General features: G+C 39.3%; 1 protein-coding gene across 7 annotated transcripts in view; it reads right to left on the reverse strand.

Annotated features, from left to right (window-relative positions):
* CCDC102B (coiled-coil domain containing 102B) overlaps positions 1–19,335 on the reverse strand; it is a 357,152-nt gene that overhangs the window by 127,311 nt on the left and 210,506 nt on the right. For all 7 annotated transcript variants that reach the window (XR_011252448.1, XM_069569169.1, XM_069569171.1 and 4 more), the window contains exon 7: positions 2,413–2,583. Coding sequence is in view for 6 of the 7 variants with exons in the window: in XM_069569169.1 (XP_069425270.1) it covers positions 2,413–2,583 (171 nt within the window). In the remaining variant the exon portion in view is untranslated. The remainder of the gene's footprint in view (positions 1–2,412; positions 2,584–19,335) is intronic.

The raw sequence follows: 19,335 nt of genomic DNA on the forward strand, positions 1-19,335 counted from the left end.
CCTGGCAGTCACAGAAGTACTTAAATTTCCGTATTGCCTTACATATCTCTTTGAAAATTCAACAAGTCTTTTCGGAATTCATCTTTCCTTTGGGCACTTGTCAAAGGCAATAGTAGCAGACAAACAAACAAAAATATTAGCCACATACCTATTCATCTAAAAACCACAAGCTCATTCTGTCCATCATCTGCTTTCCAAGGCATTACAGGAAATAATGTACCAAAGCTTTTGAGACTCCACAAAATGGGCTGTCTTCATTCTCACCTGCAGTAAGCTTTCTCACCAACTGCAAATAGCACCAGAGCCAATGTCATGTAATTTTGACAGGCTATTTTTGTTTGAAGGACTATACCAGTCAGCCTTAGCTAAGTTTTCCAAAATGTCAGTGGCTTACCACAATAAATATTGATTTTTGTTTTACCCATGTGGATCAATCTGGGTCCGTAAGGGCTCTGCTCCAAAGCCTTCCTGTTTCAGAATTCGTGCTGAGAGAATGATGTCAATTTCGGACCTGCTGGCCTCATGACATGAGACACGGCAGGAAAAGACACATGGGAGAAGAGGCATGTTGGTTTCACAAAGCTCTAGATGGTGTGGCACATGGAGCTTCTGCTTCTTGGGCAAAGCAAATGCCGCATTTCCCAAGACTGATGATGATGTGGGGAGACTGATTCTCTTACAGGGAAGGGCAACTAATATAAGCCTTCTGAAGACCACAGATGTTTTTAGCATTCCCCAGTTAGACAGCTGAATTGGATCTCTGGAAACTAGTACTTCATTAGCCCTGGAACACTGCGTATTATCACAGTTTCCTTCCTGATGATTCAGTCCCAAGCAGTTTCTTAAAGCTTATATTGGCAAACACAAAAGTTTATTTACCACCTTCTGCAACAAATGCATGTATATCAAAACTATTCACAGGAATAAAGATGACAATCAAATAAAAACCCCAAACCATTCTCTTGAGACTGCCTCTATTCCTCTCCTGACTTATTCTTCCACAGTCCAGCTTCACCACCCATGTACATCATTAAAAAGAACATGTACGTCTTCATAAAAAGAGACATCAAGGATAAAATGCCCATGGACAAGTCAGCTATAGTAAGACCAGGGGGTGATATATGAGCCTCACACTGGTCAAATAATTCTATTTTCATGGATGTTATTAGATAAGATCTGGTTTGCTTGACTGCAACAGATTGGATGAAAAACTTAAATCTTCAAAGGGGGACTGTGCTCTGTTATTGAATCACCCCTTGGAAAAACAATTTCCATTTTCTTTTTTTAATTTCCAACTGTTTGGCAGTATCTGCAAACATTCTTTTTAACCAGGGAACTAATTATTTTTGCCTCGAAAGTTGGCCGACAGGAGCAGATGCAGTGCTTGGAACCCCATCTGAAATAGCTGCCTCCATGGGTGACGGATGCTCTCACACTGACAGGGGGACTGTTTCACTCAAGAAAACTCTCTTTGTAACTGCAGCTGAAGTCCTCCCGGTCACAGGTGTACCGTTAAGGTATCACATTCTTAAACATGCCATAGACCATTAGGTAGTTTACATTTCATGACATAACTGAGATGCCTACGTTCTGTGAACATCAGAAAGCACTGGAGAGGATATATATAACATAATCACAACATACATCATATTTCTACAAGATGTAAAATTAAAGCTTAAAACACCAACTTTTTTTTGCAAAACAAATAGGAGATATTTATTATGTGAATGTGTAGGAAGGACAGGAGGGACTGTGAAAGGGCTACATTTTAGTAGACACATTTGCCTGCAATGTGGGAGACCTGGGTTCGATCCCTAGGTCGGGAAAATCCCCTGGAGAAGGGAATGACAACCCACTTCAGTATTCTTGTTGGAGAATTCCATGGACAGAGGAGCCTGGCTGGCTACAGTCCATGGGGTCACAAAGAGCTGGACACAGCTGAGCCACTAACACTTTTTGTTCAAAGAGTCCTAAGGATTTTATCTATTATTTGTTCAATAATCTTAGCCAGTCTTGTGGTTTTAAATATTGTGTATTAACACATGACCACCACCAGATTTATATCTCCAGCATTAACTGCTCCTCTGGATGTCTCTATATATCTGATTTCCATTAAAACATCAAGTTTTAATGATACCAATGATACCCCGTCCACCCACCCACACCCCCAAGCTGAAACATATTTGAAGCTATAGGGCGCATGTAACAAATGCCCAAATAACACCACAAAAAACAAGCATGTTGTCTATGTAATACTTTCCTCTTTCCTTATGCTTTTTAGTTGATTTCAAATTTTAAATGTGAAGTTTTTATATCACGTAATGCCATTTGCTAGTAAAAAAGAAAATGCTTTTGCTATGCTATCAAATACTATTTTGAATCTATCTAAAATGTGTTCCACTTAAAAAGTACCTTGTCTTCTTTTTGGTTGAGTCCCCATTTTAGTTCTTCGACTTGAAGTCTCAGTTTCTTCACTTCGGCTTCATTTTGATCCACGAGGTTGTTGGCGCGAGTCAGTTCTGCTGTCTTTGCCTGGTATTGTCTGCTTAGCTTACAGTAGGCATGCTGAAGGTCCACCAGTTCCTTTCAGAAGAAAACAAGGATCCCATTATTTATAGCTTGCTCTGATAAAATCAGAGGATGGGCAACTTCTTTTGAAAAAATAGAAGAACACTCTAGGAAGAATTCAGATGGGCATCTTTTCATCTGGAACTCTGCATTTCTGCAGTTAAATATTACGATTGTCATCGTTCAGTCACCCAGTTGTGTCCAACTCTTTGTGACCCCATGGACTGCAGCCCGTCAGGCTTCCCTGTCCTTCACCATCTCCTAGAGTTGGCTCAAACTCCTGTGCATTGAGTCAGTGATGCCATCCAGCTATCTCATCCTCTGTCACCCTCTTCTCATCCTGCCCTCAATCTTTCCTAGCATCAGGGTCTTTCCCGTATTTTCTATATTATGATTAGCATATAACGATAGGTGCAAGATGTATTTCTGTATGGCTAAACTACAGTGCAACTCTTTATGAACTTGAGTGAATGACCCATTTTTCATGTTATGCAAATTTAGTTTTTATGTATGCTTTCCAAAAGAAACTTTGTACCCATAAATGAAGAATAAGATGTAATAAAAATAAGAAGAACTGTTCATCTGATAAGTCAGTCTAAGTATTAAAAGTTAGCAGACTATCTGCTTTTAATTATTTCTCTAAGAAAAAGTTTTAGTGCTGCCGTATTCATGCTGAAAGCACGTGAATCTGGCTCAGAGATCTGAAGTAAGGGACCCATCTGGGAAGAAACCAGAGTGAATCCTAGTTAACTTTGTTATAATCAATACTGTAAAGAAATGAATTAACAGGTTATATTAATTGGCTTCAGATTGGAATTAACATAGCTTTTCATTTTTAGCTCAAGTTTGCTGTGCAAAATTAACAATATTGTTATTGTTGAAAACATCTTTATTAAAATACTATGAAGAAAAATAAAAACCTCTAGTTCCTCATAATGTTATAGTACTTTAGGAAAGTCTCAGAACATTTCTTTAACTTCCTGAAAAACGCTGTCATAGTACTTATAAAAATAATGCATACAAAATACAAATAATATCTAACGCCCATAGAAAAGCACATGAGAGGGCACTAGTTAAAAATGTATGGTCAAAAATTTTTGGGACAAAATTTTTGGGACAATTGGAGACCTTTACTCATATACTACTACTATTACTACTACTAATAAAAAAGAATCAGATTTAGTAGTTTTGAAAAGCCATAAAGTATTGGAAAACGTGGACAAAAACTTAGATACTTTCTTTAAATTGCCAATGGGAAAAGGTTTTCTATATACCATCACGAGATCACAGAATAATAAATTTAATCATAATAGGTACCCAGTGTGTGTATAGCTAATAAAATAGTCTGTCCTACACAGAAAATGCTGTAACAAGGGACAGGTCTCTTACTAATGAGTTATATGAAGTCTATACCAGTTAGCTTGATATAAAATATGGAAGGTCGGTGTTCACAGGAAAGCATACAGAATATCTGAAACATTGAAAGCCATTCATCCTCATCCAAAACTCAGGAAACACCTTTCCAATTTCTGTAACATACTGACAAGACAAAACTATAGAAGTGGAAGAGAGATTCATGGCTGCTGGGCATCAAGGGTGAAGGGGAGGGGAGTTTCAGGTGAGCAGGGGGCGTGGTGAGGGCAGATCAGGGATCCTTGTCTTGATGAAAAGTTCTGTGTCTTGACTGTATTGATGTCGATATCCTGATTGTAATATCTGACCATAGTTTTGTAAGGTGATACCATGGGGGAAATCTAGAGAAAATACACACAGATCTCTCCATACTATTTCTTATGTGAGTGCATGCTAAGGTGTTTCAGTCATGTCTGACTCTTTCTTTGTGATCCCATGGACTGCAGCACGCCAGGCTTCCCTATCCTTCACCATATTCCAGAGTTTGCTCAACCTCATGTCAATTGCATTGGTAATACCATCCAACCATCTCATCCTCTGTCACCCCCTTCTCCTGCACTCAGTCTACAATTATAAAAAAAAAAAAAGTATAATGAAAGGAAACACATCAAGATGCTGTTCCTCAAGCCTTCAGACTGGCAGGATTAAGTGTGATAAAATAATCTGTTGGTAAAACATCATGAAATCATGATTCATTAATGGAAACACGTTGCCAAATTCTTTAAAATGAAAAATGTATGTAAACCCCAACCCAGCCATTCTGCTTCTAGGAATGTGTTCTACAGATAGACAACATGGTTGGGTGAAATGCTGTGTCCATGTGGATATGGAGTACAGCATTCTTTTTATGTTAATAGTGAATGATTAGAAACGAATGTCATACCATCATATAGAGCTGATTAAATAAAATGCCATTAAGCCATTAAATATAATATGACAGCCTTCTGTATATGGACATGATATCTCCAAATACTCTGTTAAGTAAAGGAAAACCCAAAAGAATGTGAAGCACATGTTATCACAGGGAAGAAAAGCTCATGTGAAGTGAACTGTGTTATCATACCATTTATTACTGGTGGCCTCTCAGCCTCTATGAGATTCAGAACTTCAGTTAGAACAGGTGAAAGTCCTGCTGAAGTGGGAAGAAGGTGTGGACTGCAGGGCAGGATCTGGGGAGAAAGTACTGACCCCTCTCAGGAAAAGGCAGAGAAGGGCTCCATGACAACCAGTTACCCATCACACCTTCCAGTATCCCCTGAAAATGTGACTATCAGACAGCTGAGAGACTCCTGGAATCTTGCTGCTGTCCTGCAAAGCCTGGCCCCTCACAGGAGTCAGAATCACAACCAGTGATATTTAAACCTCAGCAATGCCGATGGCAGCTGGAAACAGACCTAGACAGGTAGCTAGACACCTGCTAACAGGCAGACCCACGATCCCTTCTCCTGCCTCACTGTAACATTGCAGTTTATGGCTGCAGTTTATTCACAGCAGTGTTTTATCAAATGATACCCCAAATCACATTTATTAATAGAATGCACACAGACTTCTCCTTTCTCCCCTTCAGAATACGATTTCCCAATGCCAAATTATATACCTCATGCTTTCACATTGAGATATGCAACAAGGAACACAGTTCTATTATCTGTAATGAAAATGGAGCATTTAATGAAAGATTTTCTTGATCTGTCACAAACATAAAGAATCTGCCACAAAAATAATGCAGAGCTTAATGGAAGGGTTGTCACAAATTTGTAAAAGGATGGCTTTTTCTCAGGAATTATGCATCTAGTTGCAACTACCTAAATACCTTTGCAATTTAGTAAAACTATTTCTCCATCCATGCTGTGGCTTTAGGCTTGTACAGTTCACTTAATTTGATTTAAATGGAATTAAGTAAACATAAGTGGCTTCTGAGGTGGCACTAGCGATAAAGAATGTCCTCGCCAATGCAGGAGACTTAAGAGATATGGGTTCAATCCCTGGGTCAGGAAGATCCCCTGGAGGAAGAAACGGCAACCTAATCCAGTATTCTTGCTTGGAAAATTCCATGGACAGAGGAGCCTGGTGATCTACAGTCCGGGGGTTGCAAAGAGTCAAACAGAACTGAAGTGACTTAGCATGCACAAGTAAATATAAACAACCTTTGAGATGTGCATATAGGAAGAAAGGAAAGAAAAACTGCTGTTTGGCAATACAAATTCCCCCCAAGGCATGTGTCATCCTTGTAGGTAGATCCGTGCCCTTCATGCTCCACTGTGAGGCCATTTGCTCAGGGAAGGTCACCTTATTCTCAGGCCCAGGAGGTGGGTGTGTTAGTCAATGTCTATTCCCTGTGAGTGGTCCCCAAGCCTGCAGCATGGGAACTCCAGCCAAGATTTACTTAATTATTAATAGAAGCTCAGGACTTGGGACCCAGCAACAGTGGGTGACAAGCCCTCCAAATGTTTATGACTCAACACAAAGTTTGAGGACTGCTAGTATATGCCAATTGTAGTAAGCTTTACTCTTAACAGTAATTGTTTTATAAAAGCAGACAAAACGTAAGTGAGCAATGAAATGTGGGCAGTCTCCTCAGATGGGAAGAGGCGATGTAGAATTTTTAGCACTTAGAAGGAAGATACATGCCTGGAGGTACAATAGTCTGGGCCAGTAGGAGAATCCTGCTTGCAGCTGAGGTCAAGCGAAACTGGCCTGGCCTGGGCACATTTCGTTACGAGAAAATATATCAAATGGTATCCACAGTCAAAATATTTAAATTATGTTCATAAGATACATTTTACTTTCTCTTCTATAAAAGATGAAAATGGAACTTCACTTTGGGAGAAAAATATTTCATTATTAAAGATATTTTTAAAAAATCAGTTTAAAAATACACACATAAAAAATCAGTTTAGTATGACGGTATGCTCAGTCAAGTCTGACTTTGTGATTCCATGGACTATAACCCACCAAGATTCTCTATCCATGGAATTTTCCAGGCAAGAATCCTGGAGTGGGTTGCCATTTCATCCTCCAGGAGATCTTTCCCACCTAGGGATTGAATCCTAGCCTCTTGCATCCCCTGCATTAGCAGGTGGATTCTTTACCATTACTTCACTTGGAAAACCTAACTCCTAGAATATTTATGTAGGGTGAAAGACTTTACCTACCTCCCGAGAAATCTGTATGCAGGTCAAGAGGCAACAGTTAGAATTGGACATGGAAGAAAAGACTGGTTCGAAATTGGGAAAGGAGTACGTCAAGGCTGTATATTGTCACCCTGCTTATTTAACTTCTATGCAGAGTACATCATGAGAAACGCTGGCCTAGATGAAGCAAAAGCTGGAATCAAGATTGCCAGGAGAAAGATCAATAACCTCAGATATGCAGATAATACCACCCTTATGGCAGAAAGCGAGGAGGAACTAAAGATCCTCTTGAGGAAAGTGAAAGAGGAGAGTGAAAATGTTGGCTTAAAGCTCAACATTCAGAAAACTAAGATCATGGCATCTGGTCCCATCATTTCATGGCAAATAGATGGGGAAACAATGGAAACAGTGACAGACTTTATATTTTGGGGCTCCAAAATCACTGCAGATGGTTACTGCAGCCATGAAATTAAAAGATGCTTGCTCCTTGCAAGAAAAGCTATGACCAACCCAGACAGCATACTAAAAACAGAGACATTCTCCTAAAGGAGATCAGTCCTGAATATTCATTGGAAGGACTGATGCTGAAGCTGAAACTCCAATACTTTGGCCACCTGATGAGAAGAACTAACTCATTGGAAAAGCCCCTGGTGCTAGAAAAGACTGAAGGTGGGAGGAGAAGGCAATGAGAGGATGAGATGATTGGATGGCATCACTGACTCAATGGACATGAGTGTGAGCAAACTCTGGGAGCTGGTGATGGACAGGGAAGCCTGGCATGCTGTAGTCCATGGGGTCACAAAGAGTCAGACAGGACTGAGAGACTGAACTAACCGACCTATGATCACTAAATTCTTCACATACTTTCTCATTTCATATTTCCCCTATTCAGTTTCTGAGAGGCTATGCAAATGGCCTATGACTAAACTAGCTGTAACAATTCCCTGCTCTTTTCATTGTTTCAAAATAGTATCTCAGCTGCTTGGCTTTAATCTTGTTGTCAGTCCTTATCTGCTAAGACTTCACAAATTCTTTGACATTCAATTCCATTAATTCATCACCTCCCCCATTTTACTTTCTGGAGAGAAACTGATCTCTTCTGTAATTTTCAAAGCTACAACCTTTGTTGCTATAGACTCATACTATTTTTTTTCTTGAGATGAGATTCTCCCACTACCAGTTCTCTCTGTATATTCATTCCAGCAAAGGCACTCAGGATCACAAACCATATAATCCCATGCATATGTTGTGTTTCCCCTGTGGTTGCTGACAGGCCTTCAGCTGGAAGGCATCCAAATGGATATTCATTTTTAAAGTAAATAATTTGCATATTAAAAGAATAAGTCACTAATAAAGATCCATATGGACTTTTAGAGCAAGCTTATTCTGATGTATTTTTAAAGGTAGAAATACATAAAAACCTGATGTAACATGTTCATATTTTATTTTGGCAAGGAAAATTCTGAATAGAAATTAAACATATGTAAAAATATATAATACTAGAGAATATTTGTCAGTATGTAATCCTCCATAAAGCCAAAGCTATAAAACTGAATGGTAAATAATTCATGATCATTTTATAAGTCAATATGATTAATAATGTTGGGTCTCAATACAGAAAATAAGTATATACAATATGTTCGTATACATATATTTTTGATAGAGTAACATTAATTACTCAGATAGATTGACTCTTCTAACAGTGTGAAAAATTTGATAGCAAGTTTAAAAATGGCTTATAAAATCGTATATTAGTTTCTGCTCTTATAAGTAAGGATATATTGCTTTCTGAAAGTGAAGTGTTAGTTGCTCAGTAATGTCAGACTCTTTGCAACCCCATGGATTGTAGCCTGCCAGGCTCCTCTTTTCCATGGAATTTTCCAGGCAAGAATACTGGAGTGGGTAGCCATTCCCACTGAGAAGAACCAGGGGAGAAGAACCAGGAAAGAGCCAGGGGCTCTTCCCAACCCAGGGATCAAACCCAAGTCTCCTGCATGCCAGGCTGATTCTTTACCAGCTGAGTCACCAGACAAGCCCATAGTGCTTTCTACCTAGCATTAATATTGCAGTTAATACACGACTATGCCAAAGCCTTTGACTGTGTGGATCACAATAAACTGTGGAAAATTCTCAAAGAGATGGGAATACCAGACCACCTGACCTGCCTCTTGAGAAACCTGTATGCAGGTCAGGAGGCAACAGTTAGAACTGGACATGGAACAACAGACTGGTTCCAAATAGGAAAAGGAATACATCAAGGCTGTATATTGTCACCCTGCTTATTTAACTTATATGCAGAGTACATCGTGAGAAACGCTGGGCTGGAAGCATAAGCTGGAATCAAGATTGCTGGGAGAAATATCAATAACCTCAGGTATGCAGATGACACCACCCTTATGGCAGAAAGTGAAGAGGAACTAAAGAGTCTCTTGATGAAAGTGAAAGAGGAGAGTGAAAAAGTTGGCTTAAAGCGCAACATTCAGATAACTAAGATCATAGCATCTGGTCCCATCACTTCATGGCAGATAGATGGGGAAACAGTGGAAACAGTGGCTGACTATTTTTCTGGGCTCCAAAATCACTGCAGATGGTGACTGCAGCCATGAAATTAAATGACACTGACTCCTTGGAAGGAAAGTTATGACCAACCTAGACAGCATATTCAAAAGCAGAGACATTACTTTGCCAACAAAGGTCCGTCTAGTCAAGGCTATGGTTTTTCCAGTGGTCATGTATGGATGTGAGAGTTGGACCATGAAGAAAGCTAAGTGCCAAGGAATCGATGCTTTTGAACTGTGGTGTTGGAGAAGCCTCTTGAGAGTCCCTTGGACTGCAAGGAGATCCAACCATTCCATCCTAAGGGAGATCAGTCCTGGGTGTACATTGGAAGGACTGATGTTGAGGCTGAAACGCCAATACTTTGGCCACCTCATGCGAAGAGTTGACTCATTGGAAAAGATCCTGATGCTGGGAAAGATTGAGGGCAGGAGGAGAAGGGGAAGACAGAGGATGAGATGGCTGGATGGCATCATCGACTGGACGAATGTGGGTTTGGATGGACTCCGGGGGTTGGTGGTAGACAGGGATGCCTGGCGTGCTGCAGTTCATGGGGTCGCAAAGAGTCAGACATGACTGAGCGACTGAACTGAATACATGAAATGTTGAAGTTTAACTGATTTCATTTTTTAAGATTTTCTTTTTAGTGTGGACCATTTATAAAGTCTTTATTGAATCTGTTACAATATTGCTTCTGTTTATGTTTTGTTTTTTTGGCCATGAGGTATGTGGGATCTTAGTTCCCTGACTAGGGAACCCACGCCTGCTGCATTAGAAGGTGAAGTTCTAACCACTGTACCACCAGGGAAGTCCCTGAAGTTTAACTGATTTTGATTGTGCCAAGCTGACAGAATTAAAATGCATTTTCTTATAATATTAAATAACAAGTGAAAGGCTGGTAAAATGTACCAAATAAGCTCATTTGCATGCATCAATTTGAAGGAAAAACAAAATGACATTGGCAAAATTTTAAATTATGTTATTTTGTTCAATTTTTAAAAATAATCATAGAAAATTAGAAGATTTTGGCATCTGTAATTTCAAACATGCATAACAATAGTGTTTTGATATGTAAAGAACTTGAAATTAACAGTATATGATTCAACTATATTTAAAAGAGAGAAGCACTTAGAAAATTGGAAATAACTTGCTCATGGTCTGTTGATAGCCTTGTTAGACTCCAGCTGTGAGTAATAATGCTATCAACAAGAGCAGATTCTCTCTTCTCAAAAGTTGACTCAGACACATTGGATGGTTATTACAATCAAATCCATCTACTTGAATAAAGAATCGACATGCTCATCCAAATTAAGTACATTATAAAAATATCTAGCACCACCTGCTTATTAGGATAAATGTCAGTATCTATTTATATCTTCAATTCTGACCTCAAGTAGCACAGAAATCAAAGGAATGTATATTTCTGCAGAATTCAGTGTTATCCATAAACATGTATGATACTTGGTGACTGATAACATGTTTAAAATGAGAACATTTTTGTGGTCTTAAGTGGCATCTTTAGAGGGCTCACTTAATATCTTATATGTTAAATGCAAATAGAGTGGTTTTAGTGGTTTCTGTAGAATTGACACAATATCAGTCATTCATTCAATGAGCATTTACTGTCTACTATGTGCAAACGACTAGCATAAAAGTAAACAAGGAAGACACAGTCTTTAACCTCACAGATGTTAGAATCCAGCAAAAATAATAGAGACAATCAAACAAGCAAGTTTTCCCATTGTGACAAGTACTTACTAAGAGATAAACCAATAAGTGGATAGGAGGGAATGATTTATGAAAGGTGGTTGATAAGCAGGAAAGACCTGGGTGAGAGGATACTGTCCTGGGCCCTCCAGGGCTGCCTTCAGGAAGGAGGATGGATTCCATCAGTTACTGGAAATGTCTAATTGCTGCCCTTTCCCCTTGGCTGTAAGAAACCTCCTTGCTAAGCCACATCCCCTTTCCAGGGCAGCCTGGTCACTTGAAGCACGAAGGAGCTACTCTTCTCACGCCAATTTGCGATAGCTCCAGAGATCTATGCACTTCCCATTAACTCAGATGGTAAAGAATCCACCTGCAATGCAGGAGACCCAGGTTTGATCCCTGGGGTGGGAAGGTCTCCTGGAGAAGGGAACAGCAACCCACTCCAGTATTCTTGCCTGGGAAATCCCATGGACAGAGGAGCCTGGTGGATGACAGTTCATGGCATCACTGACTCAATGGACATGAGTTTGAGGAAACTCTGGGAGATAGTGAAGGACAAGCATATAGCAGTCCATGGGGTTGCAAAGAGTCAGACACAAGTTAGTGACAAACAAACACCACCCAAGATCTATCGCAGCTTCAGAGGTACTACTGTTATCACTTTACCCTGGTCCTAGTTCTCTCTCTCTGCCCTTTGCCACCTGGTCTCTTTCTCCATAGGTGTTGTACTCCCTAATAAACTTCCTACATTTTGTTATCTGTCTCATGATCTTCCTTCCGGGTGGCACAAACGCCAACACTCATTTTCCTATGGCTGTCACTTCAGGAGATATGATTATAGTCAAAGCACTGTATTATATACTTCAAGGTTGCTAAGAGGCTAGATATTAAATTTTCTCACAACAAAAACTAAACAATGATGTAATATAATGTTGGTGTTAACACTATGGTGGTAATCATATTGCAATATATAAATCCATAAAATCAACACATTGTACACCTTAAACTTATGTGAAATTATTAAGTCAATTATATCTCAATAAAAACTACTCTTTCTACAAAAAAAGAAATATAGTACAAATACCATGGATGGAACATAGATGATGGAAACTTTCCTGAGAAAGTTATGCAAAAAGGGTGCAAAGCCACAATACAGTAGCTACATGTGACATCCGTCTTTTGTATGTGTAGATGTGTGTGTGTGAGGTCCACAGGTTGAAAATCAAACTTTGGAATTTGTGTGAATTCAATGCCATTTGTGCTCGTTCAGTATGACAGGTAACTAAGCAATTGATCAAAAAAAAAAAAAAGTTTGCTGAGCATCTACTAATCCCTTATGTCAATATTCCCAATAATACTCAATTTTTTTTGAAAATATAAAAAAGCTTCATGAACTTTGACTTCTTTTTAAATCCTAGTTTTCTCATCTGTAAAATGCATGCAATAGAAATTTCACAGAATTGTAACCTTTAAATGACACAATAGGTGTAAGCCATTTGTGAAACATTAAATATAACAGGTTAGGAAGACCAACTGGCTAGGCTATGTTAGTTAATTAGCAAATGAAATAGTAAGGCGAGGTGTCAGTAATGCAGGGGGAACAGAACGACTCAGTGATTGCCACCAGAGGTTGGGTTCTTTTCATCTTTCTGCTTGGTCACCCTTAGCTCATATGTGGACTTTGTTCTTAAGCTTTATGTATTATAATCCCAAAATATCTGTTGAAACTTGCTGGGAAGCAAACAGGAAGTAAAGGAACCAAGATAAAAGTGGTTTCCTCCAAGTGAAATTTTGCCTTTTTTTGTTGACAGGGCAACCTCTCAATGCTAGGTTACAGCGGGGAAAAATGACCAGAAAAATTTGCACAAAAATTAATTTGCACAAAAAATTTGAGCAAAATTAAAATATAAAAATATATTCAAAGTTAGTCATACTGTAAATGAACTGAGAAAAAAAAACTAGGAGAGATTATTAAAGCACAGATAGATAGTGGGAAATAAAACCATATAAAGAAATGAACAGTAGACTTATAATCTGCAGCAACAAGAAACTTTATTACAATAAACACAATAATGTCTTCAGTTGCTGAGTAACCTAGAATTCTAAATCCAGCTAAACTAATATGTGAGAGGCAGGGCAAAATCAATTTAATTTTAGGCAGAGACAGGGTTTTCCATCCACATTTTCTTGATGAAAGAACTCAGACAGGATGTTCTTTGGGAATTTATTTTTTCACAGTTCTTGGAATTCATCAAATCCTTTCCTGCCTCAGAGTATTCAGAGATGCTTTTCCTTTTGCCTACAAAGAGCTTTTGCAACTCCATACTCATGTGCCTCCTAATTATCATTCAGGTCCCAGTTTAAATATGATTTACTCTGAAATGCTTTCTTGATTACCCAAATGTGAATAATGACTCACAGTATTATTTTCACATCGTTCATTTCCTTTATAGTTTTTATTGCATGTTGAAACTTGTACCTGTTTTTGAATTTACTTAAGATTCTTTTATCCTACTAGGTAGTCCCTGGTGGCTCAGACAGCAAAGAAGCTGCCTGGAAGGCAGGAGACCTGAGTTCGATCCCTGAGTTAGGAAGATTCCCTGGAGGAGGAAATGTCAACCCAATTCAATATTCTTGCCTGGAGAATCCCATGGACAGGGAAACCTAGTGGGCTACAGTCCATGGTGTTGCAAAGAGTCAGACATGACTGAGCAACTAACACACACAGTCAACACATATTTAATGCACCTATATATGTAGAGAAGAAACAATTTAGTCAGGTGGGAAGGTGAAAATTAATTAGTTGTCAGGTCAACAGAAAACTGGAGCTCTTACTGTGAAATTTTGGAAATAATGAAATACAACACAAACTTTAAGTAGATAGTCAAAGCTGTTACTAACAGAAATACATGATCTTAATTTAACTACAAAAAGATATATATATATATATATATACACACACATATACATGTACACATAGAAAGGTGTGTGTGTGTATATATCTTTGTATATAAAAAGCAATCAATTCAAACTGTTGGATACAGCATACCACATTATCTGAGGAAAATTGAAGGAATGAATTAAGGATAAAAATACTCTATTACAACAAAAATACAAAAAATAGATTAATGAATAATTAGCATATTAGAAAACAAGCCGAATATTACGGAACTAAAGAAAATTAAAAAAAGAACACCTTGGGAATATTCAAAATTGGAAATGAACTGATATCTATATCAGATTAATAAAAATAGTTATTTTGTTAAGCCTTGCCTTTCAGTAGGACACCGAGACTAAAGCCTGGCTGCTAAAATGTGGAAGGACATGGTTTCCATCTCTTCTAGCTCTAAAAAGGAGACACCCCATGGGAATTTCCTTACCTAAGTACCTGGAACTGAAGGGCTATAAAATGATGAAGCTAAAAAGCTGACAATTACAGATTTCTGAGTCACTACATGGAGAAGACACACTAAGGAGAGCCTCCTGACTTCACTGGATTAAGAAATGAGCAAAAAGTAGGCTTGTATCAGCTGCAGAGATCTGGGCAGTTGTCATGTTCTGTCCTGACTAATGGATGAATGCGTGCTCAATCGTGTCTGACTCTTTGTGACATCTTGGACTGTAGCCCACCAGGCTCCTCTGTCCATGGGATTCCCCAGGCAAGAATACTGGAGCACGTTGCCATTTTCTTCTCCAGAGGATCTTCCCAGCCCAGGGATTGAACCCACGTCTCCTGCTTCTCCTGCAATGGCAGGCAGATTCTTTACTGCTGAGCCACCTGGGAAGCCCCATTCTTACCAACAGTCTAGCACAATATAAGTGAAACCAACTGACATCTTTAAAAAATTTTGACTTAATTCACTGGCAGTTTTAGTGCACTACTAGGCTTTTAGTCATTTTTAAATTGACTCATTCTACAAACGAAAAAAAAAAATGTCTCGCAGATACACCATCAAGGTTATTAGGATACGGCTTTTTCTCTCTGTGGTCTTTCCCTTTTAACTGTATAGTCCATAGATTATCTGAAGAGTATAGTGTCTGGAACAAGGAAGGTGCTCACTAAATGATAAATGAGTGTAGGAACAGATGAATATATTCACAATGTCTCATTGACTGATGAAGCAAACAGCAAAATGTGTTTATGATTCTAGACTGTCTGCAGGCTGGATTGTACAGTGCAGGGGGAAAAGAAAGGTTTTCTCTCAGATGGTGTGAGGCAAGTCAGAAGCATTTAGGTGGTGTCTATCAAATCTGAAGAGGTTTATACCTCTTAGCTGGTCCCAGGCCAAGTGAAAAGAAATAGAAGAAGCCGAAATGAATATGAAGAGTCCAATCAGAAGGCTTCTGAGCTAATCTAAAGGGGTGCCTCGGATCATCTCCCTCAGGTTATGTCAATATATTTTTTATTTGGTTTGGCATAAGCATAGCGGCCAATAACCATTCAGCACCTGCAAGAATGAAAACAATGAGTGAGAGGAACGGACATACAGTGGCTCTGTTGCTTACAGTGGGCTTCCCAGGTGGCTCAGTAGAAAAGAATCTGCCTGCAACGTAGGAGATGCCAGTTCAATCCCTGGGTCGGAAAGATCCCCTGGAGGAGGAAATGGCAACCCACTCGAGTATTCTTGCCTGGGAAATCCCATGGACAGAAGAGCCTGACAGGCTACAGTCCAGGGGAAAAAACAGGAGTCAGACATGACTGAGTAAACAATAGTGGTGACAGGTTATTTCCCTTTAGTCAGAGAACCAAATCAAGCAGAATGTAACAAGGAAAAAATATCAAGATATTCTATCTGGCAAAAATAAGGCCTCTGCATTGGTGTTCAAATGTACCAGAAAAGTTGCAGAGAAAAACTGTAGGACCTAGTCAATAAGGATATACTTACATTTATATCACCTTTATGTATGGATTTGTATGTGTTCATCCTAAGTATATCTCTAATGTAACTCATATGCAGATACAAATTAGTTCTTATGACACAGGCTGAATAAAAATGTCTCCTTAATAGCAGGTGCTAATCACCCATTCAATCTACATATAATAAAGTTTTGTAATAGTTGGCAATATATTATAATATCTATTGTAACATATCCTGACTCTGTGATATTTAAATATTTCCAAAGAATTGCAAATATGACAATTTAAACCCTAGAGCTAAACCATAAGTTACAAATATAATTTAGTACTCATACAGCATTTCTTGTCTCTAGAGAACATACAGATATTAAGTTAAACCCTTAATGGTTAGTCACCAAAATTGTAGATGGAATCAGAAGTTCTTTTTCTATTTTACAGGCCCCCATGGGGGAATAAAAAGAGAGATCACTGACTCACCCTCAGTGGGGAATGCTCACTCCCACACAGTGTTTTTCTTAAAGCCATGCACACTTAGCTAAGCAATGCTTTATAACCAAGTTTCCAACCTTCTCTCTACCCACACTGAGAGGCCTGCAGTTGCACAAAGCCACAAATGTTCAGAGAAAATACTTTCCTGTGGAAAATGTTTAATTTCATTCAATAAATCAGGCTTTCTCTAAGTCCTCCGTGCAGCCCTTTTATATGAAAATGGCTCTGCACAAACTCTCCGGATAGATAAGGCTATTGCTTTTGCTCATAATTTAGAGAAATAAATTATTTAAATAAAATTAATAGACTTGTGTTTTGAGATTTATAGACCGAATAGCCAAACAACTCCTTTCATTTGTATAAGAGAAAGAACATGAGGGTCAATAATGGAGAGAAAAAGGAGATGATTAGAAGGGCCAGGAGACCAACGGGAATGTGCTGTGTGGCTCAGGAAACTCAAACAGGGGCTCTGTGTCAACCTGGAGGGGTGGGATGGGGAGGGAGGCGGGAGGGGGATCAGGAGGGAGGGGATATATGTATACCTATGGCTGATTCATGCTGAGGTTTGACAGAAAACAGCAGAATTCTGTAAAGCAATTATCCTTCAATAAAATAAATAAAAAGACAGACGAGGGGAGTCAGAGTCAGTAGTAGCTGTGACAACAGCAGGCACACAGGCAGATACCAGGGACAGGCCACAGTCAAGAACAGAGGCATCTCTAGAAAATGAAAGGAAAAGGAAGCAGGTTCCCCCTAGAGCCTTCCGGAGGGACTCAGTCCTGTTGACACCCGATTTTAGCCCTGAAGATGCATTTTTGGATGGTAAGAGGAGATCTGCTTTGAGTCACTAGGTTTGTAGTGATTTGTTACAGCAGCAGTAATACAACACTATAAACCAACTATACTTCAATAAAATAAATTACAAATAAAAAAGTCCAGTAGAAAGAAAACCATAATAAGTGTTCATAAAAATTAATAGGAAATAACTTAAGATAAAGATAGACAAAGGAAAGAAAATTCTCAGAAGAGGAAATCCAATAATCCAAGAAATGAAAAAAAAAATAGTAATAAGAATGTCAGTACAGAAATGGTAAGAAAGACACTCTCTTATACTGCTGAAGGAAAATGTAAAATTTCAGGACATTTTGGGGAGGATAAGTTACCAAAATATATCAGCAGGTCTTAACTCTGTTCTAGATTTTATAACAAGAAAATTATTCTAGGAAAATATTATATAATATACATATATATGAATGTATGTGCATATAAATAAAAGTTTTGTGTTCAAAAATATTCACTCTGCATTCCTCCGAACAACAATAATATGCTAGAAATAATCTATATGATTGGGTTCTTATTGAATAAGTAATAATCCTTACACTGTAATATTATGAGCATTTATATGGGAAGAATTTTGATGACATAGGAATAATGAGGCTAATAGAATGTGGAATAACAAAGTACAGTGTGTTTTATGTGCATAAGGATTCCAATGATGTATGTATACACTACAAACACACAGTATAAGATAGACATGAAACAGGGTTTTACTTTTGTCCAGTTTTGCCTAAGACCTCAACCCTGAGAACAAAATATTCTTAACTGCCTCTCCTTCTAAAACAAATGACCAGAAAGAAATAAAAGTGTGGTAGAAAGCTGGACCCACAGCCATCAGGCCCTGCCCACCTGGAGGGTCTGTAGGCCACCTGGGTGGGTTACAGGTGGGGAGGGAGACGCTGAAAATGTCTGTTCCCCGGGCCCTGGGGCAGTTTCTTCCCCAAGAAGCAGAGTGGTGTTCCCTGCCCCACGTGAAGACAGCGCAGGGGTGGGGAAGCTAAGAACCACGTACATGTGTCACCTGGCCTCTGGGGGACAGAGTGATGCGTTCTAGAAAAAGTAGGTTGCCATGGAGCAGGGAGAAGTTGTCTCGTTGGCAACTGCCTGTGCTTTCAGAATTTCTGGAAAAAGCAGAAAGGCGTGAATGTTTGGGATGACTTTTAATGAGTGGTCCCTGAGAGAGGAGCTGGAATTGCTTCATTAAAAAAAAAAAAAAAAATCCCCCCACCCCAGTGGGATGAGTGAGATGGCACCAGCAGAACAGTCCCACGTGAAAGGGACTGCAGGAGACAGCTGGTCAGGGGCTGACTGAGGAGGGTGCTAAGCAGAAAGAGCCAACACAGAGCACCAACCCATAGCCTGCCTGCTGCTCTGTCCTTGCTTCTAGCCCTGGACCACAGCCCTGAGAAGCGTGAGGCAGACTGGCGAGGGGGAAGAAGGGACCAACATCCTTGCCGTGGGGCCACCGGCCTGATGGTAAACTGAGGCAATGCAGCTATGACCCCAATGTCTACAAATGGAGGGGATTTTTTTTTACATTAAAAAAATTAGAATATAATTGCTTTACAATGCTGTTAGTTTCTGCTGTACAATGAAGTCAAGTCAGCCGTATGATTACCTCTACTCCCTCCCTCTTGGCCCTCGCTACCTCCCCATTCTAGATCACTCCAGAGCAAGGAGCTGGGCTTCCCGTGCTTTAGAAAACTTCCCCTTAGCTCTCTGTTTCACACTGGTAGTGTGGACGTGTCGATCCCCATCTCCCAGCTGGCCCCACCC

This window comes from Ovis canadensis, chromosome 23 (assembly GCF_042477335.2).
Source record: "Ovis canadensis isolate MfBH-ARS-UI-01 breed Bighorn chromosome 23, ARS-UI_OviCan_v2, whole genome shotgun sequence".
In the NCBI taxonomy this organism is placed as follows: domain Eukaryota; kingdom Metazoa; phylum Chordata; class Mammalia; order Artiodactyla; family Bovidae; genus Ovis; species Ovis canadensis.